Source organism: Oreochromis niloticus, linkage group LG18 (assembly GCF_001858045.2).
Source record: "Oreochromis niloticus isolate F11D_XX linkage group LG18, O_niloticus_UMD_NMBU, whole genome shotgun sequence".
Lineage (NCBI taxonomy): Eukaryota > Metazoa > Chordata > Actinopteri > Cichliformes > Cichlidae > Oreochromis > Oreochromis niloticus.
The window spans coordinates 3,885,180-3,899,154 of record NC_031982.2 but is presented as its reverse complement, the minus strand read 5'-3'; the positions used below and the strand labels follow the sequence as shown (position 1 = coordinate 3,899,154).

Here is a 13,975-nt window from a genome sequence, read left to right as displayed (position 1 = left end):
GCATCTATAGGGATGGAAAATGGTTTCCACAATACAATGTGAGAGCTGCAAAAAACCGATGCAAACCCCAAACATTTGTGTGGTTTTGACCATGCATATCCAAGCAGGCATACAGGCATACACGAATTAGCCACTGGCCTAATATTTGTAAGTCTTTTATTGTGAAAACAGGGCAGGGGGGACTAAAAACCAGCAGTGGGATTGGGGTTGAAGGGCATTAAAGGGCATAGTAGAAATAAAGAAATTTTTTAAATTCTGTACCAAAGACAATAGGGAAATATAATCGCCTTTTTTCTGGGTCCAGAATTGTAATTTTTGCCCATGGTTGATATGACAACTCAGTTTTGGAAAGGGGGTGGCAGTGGGAAGTGCCAACTCCAATTAGCCAGAGCTAAATTGCTCCCTGGAAGTCCTGTAATGACCATACGCATTGTGCTTTTTCATCACAAGCCTCAAACTTTCAAACTGACCCGACTTTTCTTTTCTGTGGGATAGATGCTGGTGATGAGAGCTCGCTCTCCGGCTAAAACCCAGCACTTTTCAGCAGTTTTGAGATGAAGAGTCTTGCCCCACAGTCTGACTGTCAACACAGCGGTTATCCATCCTGATGCGTTTAAAGGAAAACATTCAGCACAAAAGCCCTGAACTGTGCTGCAACTGTGTGCCATTGGGTGCTGGTATACACACACACACAGTGCATAAAAAACCCACAAAACACAAAAACAAAAGAGGTTATTGACCATACCAACACCATCTTTCCTTACAATCGGCCCCACTTTCCAGAAATGCCTCCCTGCAACTTCTTCCACAATAAAATAAAATAAATAAATAAAAAAGCCATATTCATGAATCACTGATCTGACACTGAGAGGGAAATCCAGCACACATTGCAGAGCCATAGGTACAAGGAGACAGAATGGTCCAGTGAGTCATCTAATAGTAGCAGCCCTGCTTGAAGCCAACTGGACTTGCAAAAGACTGCGAAGACCAAATTTAGGTCAGATAAGGTTTTTGACTTAGGCTTTAAATTATATCTAACTATCAAGCAGCAAACTTGAAAAAGGGTTGCAACCCCTCATTTCTATAAAAATTTCTAGTAAACTGGGAATTAGCGATTTATGAAAACATTTGCAAACATATGTGGAAATAGAGCATCTTGAGTTTATACAATTCTAATCTAATCTAATATTTCGTATGACCATGTTTATCCTTCGACACAGTCTGAATTCTCTTCGGACGTTTTCAACATAATTTCTTGAAGTAGTCTTCAGGAAACCACCTCCGTGCTTCTTAAAAGACACTGAAAGCTCTTCTTTGGATGGTGGCTACCCTTTGTTCCATTCTCTGTCTAGATGATCCTGCACTGTTTCAGTCCCACTTTATTCTTGTTCTTTTGTGCAATAAAAATAAAAGCCCTGTCCATATCATCTCTACCTAAAAGCTGGAGACCACTTCAAAACTCTGAAAACAGCTGATTGTAGCAAGTGCATTAGTTTTATGTTTGTTTCTCCTTTCTCTTTGGCTGACCTGTAGGTAACTGAAGAGCCTTTGTAACACGATATAATTGTAACTATAATTTAATAAACGAAGTCAGTGAAGTAACGCATCACATTTAAAATGTAATGTACACATGGAACAAAAAAGTTCTCATATGATTTCTCATTGATCTGTCAGAAGTTTTTATCTTTAATACTGAACAACATCAGTATACATTATACATTTAGGGAATATAATGGTCTATTTTTAATTACATTACAGTATCACGTATTACAATGTGAGCAGGCCATAAATGGGAAAAAAAAAAAAAAAAAAAAAAAAAAAAAAAAAGGTAAAAACGGTGTCACAAACTGCTAACAAAACCTCTAACTGTAGTGGAACCAGTCAATATGGCCCCCTGGGTTGCCTCTGATGCTGCTGATAAGGTCCATGTAATTGGTAAGCAAACTCATAACAATGTGTACTGATACTGATAATGCAATTTTCTATTAAAAGTCTATATCAGAGTATGTAAATATATATTTCTGTTCATTCTTCACTATCACAGAAACCAATAAATCACCAGCGGACAAACAGCAAAAAGGCACTTCTGCTTCAAGTGTGTGTATTTTCGTCCTTGTCTCAACTATAAAAAGTCAGCGAGCAAAGTAAACAGTCTGCGGTGATTATGATTATGATTTCCTGAGAGAAATTCCAACCATAACAATACTTATTATCGCAAGCGCTCTGATTAGAGAGACTGTCAAGGAAAAACAGAAAGAAACTCAACAAAAAGGATCAAATATTTTTCAGTTCATCAAAGGGCACCGAGTCCAACCAAGGACACGGTCGGGACGGAAGGATCGAGGATTTCTTTCTTTTCAGCCAAGCCAAAACATCTAGTGTTTCGAAGTCAATAGCCAGGCGGCGTGCCTAACATGATGGGTGCTCCCCCGGCGATGACAAGGTCTGGCCCTCAGGAGGAGAATTGTCGAGCCTTGGAGAGACGGTCTTTCGGTGAGTTTATGGTTTGAGTTAAAGCATCACGCGATGTTGCATGAAAAAGGCAATACAAATGTCCCGTGGAGAATGCCAAAGGGTCTCGTCAGTGAGATCCGATACGTTTCTAAAAACAGCAGATCTGAATATCTGCCGCCACAAGAAAGATAAAGCCACATTTATTCATTCATTTGTTTCCAGATATTGCTTACTTGGCTGATACGAGTTTACATTGAGTCAGAGCCTGAGCGGGGCTCTTGTTATCTGTATTTTGACTAGCTAATGAAAATCTCGTTTATTCTGTCCTCATTGTTTGTGACAGGGAAACTGGGGAATTCTCTTCATAACAAGTCGAGCTGATCTGGGAAGATGAAAATGTGCGTGGGTATGCATTTGTGGTCTGAGTGTGTGTGAGTTTGTGTCCACCCCGCTGTTTACTCTGAGCGGCACAACAGACCTGAGGTGTTTGGATGGGAGAGGTATATTGTCTCTAAAGTACCACAAAACTGTTGATTTAAGAACAAACCACAACTAAAGAGACTTACAGCAAGGCTTTAGGACAGCAAGGACTAATTTCATGGATGTTTATGAGAAATGCTTCCTACCAATTTCTTACCAAGTACCAGGTAAATGCTTACAGTGTTAGCTATGCCAATTATTCTAGCATTTTACAGCTTTTTTACTGTAAAGCGTCCCGATATTAGTTAGAATATAGGCAATACAATGCCATTCTATGAGGCAGACACATAGGTGCTCAAAAAAAATGAAAGAAACACTTTTCTGGGATATTGATGTTGTCGCTTTAGAGTGTATACAGTTCAAGTATCAGAGGGGGTTGTTAATCAGTTTCAGCTGCTTTGATGTTAATATAATTAACAACAGGTGCACTAGAGGGGCAACAATGAGACAGCCCAAACATGAAAGCTTTTAGAGGTGGAGGCTTGCTGACATTTTTTTCCTCCCTGTCTTTTCTGACTGAATTTTCGCTAGTTTAGCATTTGGTTAGGCGCAACTCCACTACTGGTAGCATGAGGCGATACTTGGAAACTACAGAAGTTGCGCAGGTAGTCCAATTTGTCCAGGTAGTCCCACACATGTCTCTGACTAAACAATCAGAAACAGACTTCTTGAGGGTGGCCTGAGCACCTGATGTCCTCTAGTGGGCCCTGAGCTCCTTGGAGGAGGTAAATCCATGGAGGGACGCACAGACCTCTACAGGCTAGGCAACGACACCATGACTGCCATTAGGTACCAAGATCCACTGTCAAACCCTACACTGGTGCAGTGGGTCCTGGGTTCCTCCTGGAGCACAACAATGCCTGGCTTCATATGGTAAGTATGCAGGCAGTTCCCAGGAAGAAGGAATTGATACCACTGACTGTCTCCCACGCTCGTACCACTGGGACATTATGGTTTAGTCTATCCGATGCCACCAGGCTGCACCTTGAACTGTCCAAGAGGTCTGTTATGCCCTGGTCAACATCTGGTAGGAGATCCCTCGGGACACCATCCACTGTCTAATAAGAAGCATGCCCCAATATTGTCAGGCTAACTGATTACCATTTTGAATTGCTGTAATGAAATTTCAGCAAAATTGACTAGGCTGCTTCATCATTTTTTCACTTTGATTATTGATTACTATTTGCATTTCCATCAAATGTGGCATCGAGAACTGAATGTAGCCACTGTGAAGCCACTAATTGGTTAGTAAAGTCCAATGTTGAAGCCCAGCAGCATTTTTGCAGTTGCCGTCTTCATGTTTTGAAACCTAACGTGATGAGCGAGAGATAAATCTGACTGTGAAACCAAGGAAAACTGCACTCTTGTACGGTATTGTCTTATTAATTACTAGGCAGGCCTACCCAAAAGCATATGGTGCTTTAGTCCTCTTTTTGACTCCACTGGGAACCGTTGTTTACAAAAGGAACATGTTGTTTTCAATAGGACTTCAAGTTCCATTGGGGCGAGCGCTGTTTCCCCTATACAGTAATACTGAAGCACTGCTTAATAGAAAGTATGCAGGTGCATCTTCCTTAATAGATTAGTACAAACAGACAATCTGGTACTTAAGTGGGAGCAACTAGAACATGTGAACAGCTGCTTTTTTCTGGATTTTGTGAATTCCAAGTTTACTTTTCTGTAAAAAGCTAAAGAAATGCAAGGAGAACAATCAGAACAAAGAGACAGTTTCATCAAAGAAGTAGTAGTATCTCTGCCCCAACCCTAATGTTTAGTTTAGGGGTTGTTGTTTTTTTAAGCTTTTTTATTTCTACAGTCATCTGCTTAGAAAAATATGCAGTAAGCCACAGATTAAAAATTCTGTCTGGAATTAAACAGAAATACAATCTTTATCCTAATATGTCCATAATGAGTCTAGTCTAGATTAGAAAAATGTTTTCCCGGTTCAGCTGAATGACAATGATCATGATGATCTTAGGTGTTTTTGCAGCATCGGGCCAACATCAACACCGGATGCCTGAAAAGCCAGAAAGTATGCATGACGGTTATTTTGGTTTGTTAAAAATGATATCAGTAGTATTTTTGTCCTGGCATAGGTGCGGCCATTTATCTGCTGCATTTGTTTTCCCCAACGGTCAAATAACGTCAGAGAAACAAACTGCTTGACGCCACAGGGAAGCTTGTCAGCACACTCAGACACACAGCGGTGGAGCTGTGAGGCCATTAACCTCGCTGCCTGCACGCTCGCCTGGTAACAATAGACGGCATACAGCTCAGGTCGTTCCTCACTCTAAACTAGATACATAGGAAAGTCTAATGTTCATTTGATGACTTGGCTAAACAAAACATGTTTATACTTCCTTCCCCTGTTGCCAGCTCTCACCTCAAATGCACTTCTCTGCCACTTTTCCAGCTCTGAGGTGCCTTTATTAACATTAATCACCCCTCCCTTTAACTAAATTGGGAGGCTGTTAATGTAAGTGTATTTTAATGGAACACTTCAGAAGCAACTCCCTCAATTACATCAACTCTTTCCAGCATGGTCCCAATTAAAAACAACCTTTCATTTAGGGCGGGGGAGCCCACAGACAGAGGGAGAAACACAGAATTAAGGGAGCCTTTGCTAATCAGTTTCACCTGCCAAAGCGAAAGCGTGTAACACAGACTGCTGTTTATAAGTAGGTTTTATATCAGACACATGGCTCTGTTTATAAAACATTAAGCTACAGTTTTACATTATGGGTACTTATCCGTAGTTTGGGCGGAAATTTGGGGCCCTCCATGGTTGCAAGTTACTAAATGGCCCCGGTGATGTCACAGAGGTTAAAAGCACTCGGCGTCCCAGTCAGTTTGACTGACTTTCTCCTGTAACTCTAATTCATGCAAACAACCGCTTTGCAGTCAGAGAAGGCGCTTTGGAAACTGTGAGCGGCACATCTGCCCACCTTTGAGAATCGAAACAGTGTGCTGAGCTTTTGAAAGAGCTGATATAATGAGACCTGGCCCCTGTAAACGTGTTTGTAATAACGGTGGAACAAATTAGCACTTGCAAAGAAAAGTGTACGAAGCATAGTTTTGGTTTTATTTAGAGCCGTTTTCTGTTCAAGCTGCAACTGTTGTTATGCACAATAACAGATCACGTTAGATAACTTGTGCGGATTGTTGTGGGAATAGGTGCTCAGGCCAAATGTAAGTGCAGTGCAAAAGAAATTGCTTGCAGCGCATGTTGGGCAAAAAACACAGCTAGGGTACCAAAGATGAGATGTTTTTTTCCAGAGAGCAGTTAAATGCAAAGACAATGTGTAGGCTAAAGTTAGCCCGTTCTGGACAACATAGCATCAGTCAGCGATGTCAGCTTTTTGGAAACCGGGTTTTGGTTTTTGGGGCCAAACGTTAACTTGTGTGCATGAAAGGTTGAGTGCTACGTCATTAGCTAACACAAGCTAAATCAAGGAGTTGCAAAAAAAAAAAAATCACCTCACTCAGAGTTGTTTGAAGGGGGGAAAGAATCCATAAAGACTAACATTTTTTTGTAGGAAAGTGTAGGAAAGTTTTCAGTTTTAATATAGTCTAAGGGGATTCACTCGCCAACGTCAAGTGGCAGCTAGCTTACTTTTTCAGCTCCAGAGATTAGCCCTCTGTATATTTCAATGTCAACTAAGGCATCTGCAGATTAGGATTTTTTTTAATTTATTTTTTTTTATGAGTTGCATTAAATAGACTAATACTTAAATATCAGAAATTCACATGAATTCCTACACTACACTGGTAAAAAAACAAAACGATCAAGCTCTGGATACGCACAGTACTCGTTCAATTAACTAGTTACTAATGTACTATTGGTGTAATCTTGGGATATGTAGACAGTGAGAATATTATAATACACATGTTTATATATGACACAATTTGTTGATTTATTCATCACACCTGATAGTAGCTGTCTAGATCTGTGTCAGAAATGGGAACAAATTCCTATAAGCTGTTGGGGGTGCAGTATTCACTAATAGAGCATATCTATGTCTTGTAATTCAGTCCTTGCTTTCTGGGTTTTACAGGATTGCTGGTGAATGTTTCATTTATGAAAGGCCTATCTGTTTAAATTGCACTTTAAAGTGTTGTTCAGACAAACTGTGATCCAATCCAGACTCCTGTCTAGTTGCCACTTTCTTCAGTCTCACACTGTTATTGTTTGAAGATGTCAGTGTCAATTGCACAAGCTCAGTATGACAGATTGCACTTTGTTGGTGGGAGGGCAACTCATGAATGGATTACACACACTCCCACACACACGCATATCTGGAAGACTGATTACAGTGAACGCAGTCTACACGTTATTAAGATGGCTCAGGCTTTTGGTATTCTGTAAAAGTCTGACTCAAGACAGACCTACAGGGCTTTGTATATTGTTGGGTTCTGCTGATAAATTGGCGATCAAGTTAAAGTTGATGATCAATTTGCTGGAAGGAATGCATTTTTCTGATCTGAGGTTACACGTCAGAGATGTGGGCACTTTTGAAATACAAGCTAAGTCCCAATTGTCTGACAGAAAAGTCACTTTTTCCTGTTGTTTCCAGCGGTAGTAAAACTAAACTGCCTGTGGTGTCCAATGAACGTGCATTTTCCAGTGCGGCATCTTTTGTTCTTGTTGACTCGTTAAGGAAGGAAAGAAACAGTCGAATAACCGTACCTGGGTCCCAACTCGTCCTCACACCTCCAGGTGAATTCGCCAAAGCTCTCGTAGCGCTGGTTGTAGTGGTAAAGCACACGGTGCAGTGTAGGAGCGCCCAGGTCCATCAGAGTGTTGTAAGCTGTCTGCTGCTCCTTCCCACTGGTGTAGCCGTTAAACAGGTTATATATCTTATCTGCAATTTCTGAAAGTATACAGACAATCGGGGGTTAACTTGCAGCTTTAATAGGAGCAGGAAATGAGTGTTAACTATGCCCAACAATAAAGAGCAATACCGTTGATCAGTTCAAACACTTTATGTTTACTGAACAGGCTGACTGGGGCTACTGATATTAAATGATCCAGGCAAGATGTTCTAATGACAAACTCGTCCTTCTCTGGAATCCAGGCTAGCCTCGCTGCTGTTTTGGATACGCTGTTGAGGTTTGGGTGGGGAGCTTCGCTGAGTTCACACTCAATCACACTTTCTGTAGACAGATGGGGCAGATCGCTCATAGCAAGAGAATAATGTTTGTCTGGGGCAGGTCTTTTCTGTTTTAGCATTCATGTGATCCTGACAGGCTGACGAATGCATTCTTAATTTCAATTACTGTAGGACACTACAGGAAACCATGTGGAATTATGTCAGTTGCTAAGGAATGGGTGAGGCAGAGTAATAAATAAATAATATCAATAAGTCTAATCCCAAATTAGGATGGTTGTTACTGGATAGTGATCAGCACCCCTTTCTTCCCAGTGATGTCAGAGGTCACATGTTTGTGTGAAATACCCAAGGATGGAGGATCAGCGACACAGTAACTGTAATATGCGTTTGTTTATGGGGTCATTGGAAGAGATTCTTTGATGCTGACAAAGACGTTTGACATATTGCAGTTTTTTCCCCTGGTTATTGGGTACTGTTAAATATAACAGCCTCATAAGTGGAGAAGATGTGTTCTTTCCTGTTTCTTCTGCAGCTCCAATTTTAGATGAATAAAGCAGATGTCATTTTACATGAATATTTTGGTCTCACTACCATTACCGATCATTTTAAAAGGGATAAATCATCAACAACAAAGTTGAAGAATTCACTGAAGAAACTAAAACCTTGGAGCGTAACTCCTCTCGGAAATGATAATGCCAAGAAAATCAGTTAAAGCAGAGCTGCTGCATGGCATGTACTGTATTTCACACCATGCATAGATTTCCAGTAATTAAAACCAACTGCATTAAGTGGTACATCTTTTCTTATACAATTAGACAATTACATTGGAAATTGTTTTTCACAGTCAAGCACACTAAATTAAGTAGCCCCTTAATAGGGTTCAAATATGAATTGGACAAATTTAAAAAAAAAAAAAAAATTATTGAACTTTAATATTATGCTGAAGTCCTTCCATGTAATGATGGCCTGAAGTCTGCAGAGTGTTTTGCCAGTCCCTTACTGCAGATGTTTGCGATGTGTCTTTCTCCCTTTGGTTTTGTTCTCCGCTAGTAAAATTCAACCTGACTGATTACGTGGATTATTCCTGTCTGGCCCGACTTTTTAGGCCTTTGTCCACTATTGTAGACAATATCAAGTTTGCAAGTTCTGCTTGGCCCTGCATCGGACCAGCGTCTACCCTGCTTCTCACCCTGCAGTAGCTGGGATAGGCTTCAGAGTGCCGGTGACCCTAAATTGTTAAGCGGAAGAGAATGGATGGCTGGATGGATCACAGTACACTTCAGAATTCATCTGGCTGCTTCTGTCTTCTGTCACATCATTAATAAACATTAGTGACCCAAGTACAATTTGAAACCACTCATGCCCATACATCACAGAGCCTTCACTGTGTTCAGATCATGAGCTGTTCCAAGCCTTCTCCATTTTTTGTTACTCCTGTCCTTCTGTTACAGGCTGATGTTACTTTCATCCGTCAAAAGAATGCTGTGTGAGAGTTAGTCTCTAACCTGGCCTTTCTGTTCATGAGGTTGAACCTTCTGTCAAAGCCTCTTCCACAAAGCCTCTTTATGGTAGACTTAGATAATGGACAGCTACCTCACGGGGGGAGTGTTTTTCCCCTTTGGGGACCGTTGTAAAAGAGTTTTTCTTCACCATGAAAAGGATCCCATGATCATTCATCACTTGAAATGAACTCTTGAGTATTGGCCTGCTTAATTTAGGAATGAAGAAATATCCCACACCTATCACTGAAACAGCTTTTGCATAACTTTTTTTAATCAGCCCACCCTTAGCACCAGGAAATATGGTACTAGGGCAGAAAAAAAAAAAAAGACAGTTAAGGTAATACTTTTGGTCAGGGCCTTTAATTAAAGCCATACTTCAATTGTAGTGGCAAAAAGGTGAAAACTGTGACACTACCCAAATGTCTACGTCTCTGTCTCCAACTCAGCAGCAGGATCTATAAAGTCTTTGGTATGAAGCTTCACTAGTGCACAGGGTGACAAATGATTTCAGCTCGTTAATTTCTGACATGAAATAGCACACTTTATAACCAATATTCTCGTGAGATCTTAGTGTACAGTGTCCATAAACAGCTCTACTCCAGAGAGGAAAACTATCTGCCTGTGTCTTTATGACTCGCTCGATGAACTCATCTAACATCTGTTTTGTGCGGTTTTGAGACATGACTGCAAATAGAAAGAGCAAATGTCTGTCCGGTAAATTACCACTATTGGTAAATTAAAAAAAATTAAAAAAAATTTGCACCAAATATAATTTTTTCCCCTGTATTTTTCTGACATCATATAACAATCATATTTACTACACAAATAATGATGTACAGTCTGGGGCTTTTCCCCTCACCTTGTGCTTTGACATCATCCACAGTTGGACATGGAGTTTTGATGGTGACTTCACTTGGAGTCGAACGGCGCCCCGTGTTGTCTACTGCCCATAGCCGGAACCTGCGCACACACACACGCGCACACACACACGCACACACACACACACACATACACGCACTGTGAAATATAAAATCCATTTTTCCATTTTGTTAGTGAAAATCTATAAAACCTAAAGTAATAAAATGGATTTCCTGCAGTGTATTCTCATGAAAGTGCTGAACAAAAAACATATGAGCAGCAGCAAACATGTCACAGCTAATGCATTTCCTGCAGCTGTTAATCCTATCGAAAGACTCCCTGCTTTGAAGACCAGGACCTGCATTATCAATACGGGAACAGTGCCAGACTTCCAATTTGCCCTTCTCTGCACAGCTAGTTTCACTGAATGAATATCTCCACCTAGTGGCCAATTATTGCAGTAACAAAGAAAGACGTAGCAATACGAACACTCAAAAGGCAAAGAGGTGTAAAGAAATAGATGAGTGAATGACAGATCTTCTCGGTTAGAAGAAAGCCATTTGAATCTTTCCATCATGTACTCAAAGACTGAACTTTTGCTTTTAATGCAACTGCAAAGTATCTTTTTTTTTTGCTGTCTGAGTTTCTAACATGCCTTTCTTGGGCATATTTTATCTGACAGAGCGTATTTTGCTTCTACAAAGTGCCATTCTTGAGCGTTGTACGGAATCTATCTTTATAGAAAATATAAAGAACTGATAGGAGAGACAAGGCCTCGGTGCAGAGGCTCTCCCCGAGCTAAGAGCTCAGGGAGATGAATGCGCTGTCAGACAGGATAGAAAGAGCAGGAATCTCGCTGATACTGGAATTAAAAGAGCATGTGTAGCTGTTCACCCAACCCACATACATCAAAATTGTTTGAAGAAGCTCTGTCCATGGGCCTTTTGCCCTTTTTTTCTTTACTTCTCTTTGCCTCTACACACTGCTATTTATCTTTTTCTCACTCATTCCTCCCTGTCTTTCTCAGCCCCAAATGTTACCTCTGCATTTTTGGCTCTTTTTTTTCTCTCTTCTCCCTCTTTTTCCCCTCTCCACCCCGTTCTTCTGCTCTGCAATGTCTGTGCATGTGTGTGTATATGCATGTGGCTTCCCACCTGGCAAACTTTCTGTGAGATAAGTGTGACCATGCTTATGAGAGCATCTGAGCATCCGGTGCTTGTGCATCTGTGTGTGTGTGTTTTTAATTTTGCACTGGAAGCATATACATACACTGACAGACCATAGAGATTTTTAAATCTAACACGGACCTGTTCAACTGGTCATTAGCACAAAAATCTAATCAATCACATGGGAGCTCAATATACTTAGGCATGTTCAAAACAACTTTTTGAAGTTCAAACTGAGAATCTGAAGTTAAAGAAGGAGTGCCAACGTGGCCAGATAAACTGGTCTGAGTATTTCAGAAACTGTTGATCTGCAAGGATTTTACTTCACAACCATCTCTAGGGTTTACAAAAAAGAGGAAATAGTCAGTGAGTGGCAATGCCTTGTTATTCCCAGAGGTCAAAGGTGAATGGCCAAACTGCTTTGCGCTGATAGGAAGGCAACAGTAACTCAAGCCACCATCTTACAAGAGCATTTCTGTCAAACAGTGAAGCGGGTGAGCTACAGCAGCAGACCGAGAATCTGAGGATACAGTTTTTTGCTGGCTCGATTTCTGCTGCTTGGATGGCAGGGTCAGAATTTGCATCAAAAACATGAAAGCATGGAAGTAATGTCCATCCTGTGCTGTATTAATGGTTCAGGCTGGTGTTGGTGGTGTAATGTGTTGGGGGATATTTTCTTGGCATACCTTGGGCCCATTAGTACCAGCTGAACATTGTTAAATCCCATAGCCTACTCGAGTAATGTTGGAGACCATGTCCATCCATTTATGACCACAATCTATCTGCTACCAGCTAGATAACGTACCAAAAAGTTAAAATCATCTCAGGCTGGTTTCTTTGAATATGAGAATGAGTTCACTTGACTCAAATACCTCCCGAATTGATTAGATCTCAATCCAATAGACCACCTTTATGGTGGAAGGGGAGATTCCTATTATGTGGATGTGCAACCGAAAATATGAAGGAACTGTGTGACACCATCATGCCAATATGGGGAAAAAATATAAAATAAATAAACATAATCCACCAAGGCTGCACGAATATTTAGGAAAATGTGTACAAACCACAGACGTTCTGACTGTATTACCCGCCACAAGGTACGGTGGCTTATAATAGACAAATGGTGCACAATGATCATTTAACCAAATGATCTACAGTTTGTTACTTAGTAAGAGAAGTACATAAAAGGTACATTATAGAGGATCTGAAAGATTGTAAAATCACAAAAACAAGCTACATTGATATTTCTCTGATAGTGCTGCATGCGATGTCAAAAAACAAAACAAAAATCAAAAGAATTAAATTATTTGCTGTTGCTAATATACTAGCTTAGTAGCAGCTAGTACTTCATTTGAAGAAGAAACAAAGAAGCAAAACATAGTGACAGTGACAGTGCTAACTTCAAAAGTATCAATTGATTTAAAATCAAAAACATAAAATTTGCGATAATAATACTAATAAATAAAATTGAACTGAAAGTTAAGAAGCCACATTTAGTCTGGAGCTAAAAAATTAGATCTTTATTAGCTAAAGAGTTAGGGTTAGCAACTTTTTTAAGCCTATTTTTCTACAGCCAGTGTTGCCAACTTAGCGACTTTGTCGCTATATGTAGCGAATTTTCAGACCCCTTAGCAACTTTTTTTTTTTTTTTTTCTAAAAAGCGACTAGCGACAAATCTGGCTACTTTTTCTGGTGTTATTAGAGACTCATTTGACTTTTTGACGTGAAAGCGTGTGTCGCTCTTACTCTCAACAAGCATTGGGTGCTGCCGTGGGCACCTCGCTCGTGCCAAAACGCTCACGGCGGAGGATAGTCCTCCCCCAGCTGCAATCAGGCTGGGGGAGGACTAGGGGATGCAATCACATCTATGCTCCAAACTGCAAATGAATCGTGCATGAGCGAAGCCGATGCTCCCGCACTGACTGTAATGGAGTCAGTTCTTCTTTAACTATTATGTTGTTTTGTTGCTCCCAAGGTGTAAAACTACTTATAAACACCCCCCCCCCCCCCCCCACACAAAGTAACTCCACCAGAGTGCCTATTTCGGGTCACTTTTGCCGGTCCAAGCCCGGGTAAAGGAGCAGGGTTGGTATTGTGAAATAAAAAACAATAATTGCTAAAAGAAATTTAATTTGCAGTTCTAAATAAATTCTAAATGCATTTAGGACGTTTTTAACTCACTTTATGTCTCTTCCACGATGTCATTTTTCTCTGCTACAACATAGGTTACAATTACATTAGCATGACCAATTATGCAAATTAGGCGACTTCTATCGACTTTTAGGACAGCCAATAGTGATTTTCCTTACTGAGGAGTTGCCAACACTGTCTACCGCCACAGTTAATGCGATATTTGTTGTCAAAGTGTATCTTGCATGCACTTTGCCTTTCTTGGGCTTTGTTT

At 40.5% G+C, this 13,975-nt stretch overlaps 1 protein-coding gene across 10 annotated transcripts in view; it reads right to left on the bottom strand.

The window, feature by feature from the left end:
- Positions 1-13,975, bottom strand: part of astn1 (astrotactin 1) — a 418,702-nt gene that overhangs the window by 9,129 nt on the left and 395,598 nt on the right. For all 10 annotated transcript variants that reach the window (XM_025900129.1, XM_019348325.2, XM_019348326.2 and 7 more), the window contains 2 exons: positions 10,407-10,507; positions 7,622-7,805 (listed from right to left, as the gene is read on the bottom strand). In XM_025900129.1, the coding sequence (XP_025755914.1) occupies positions 7,622-7,805; positions 10,407-10,507 (285 nt within the window). The remainder of the gene's footprint in view (positions 1-7,621; positions 7,806-10,406; positions 10,508-13,975) is intronic.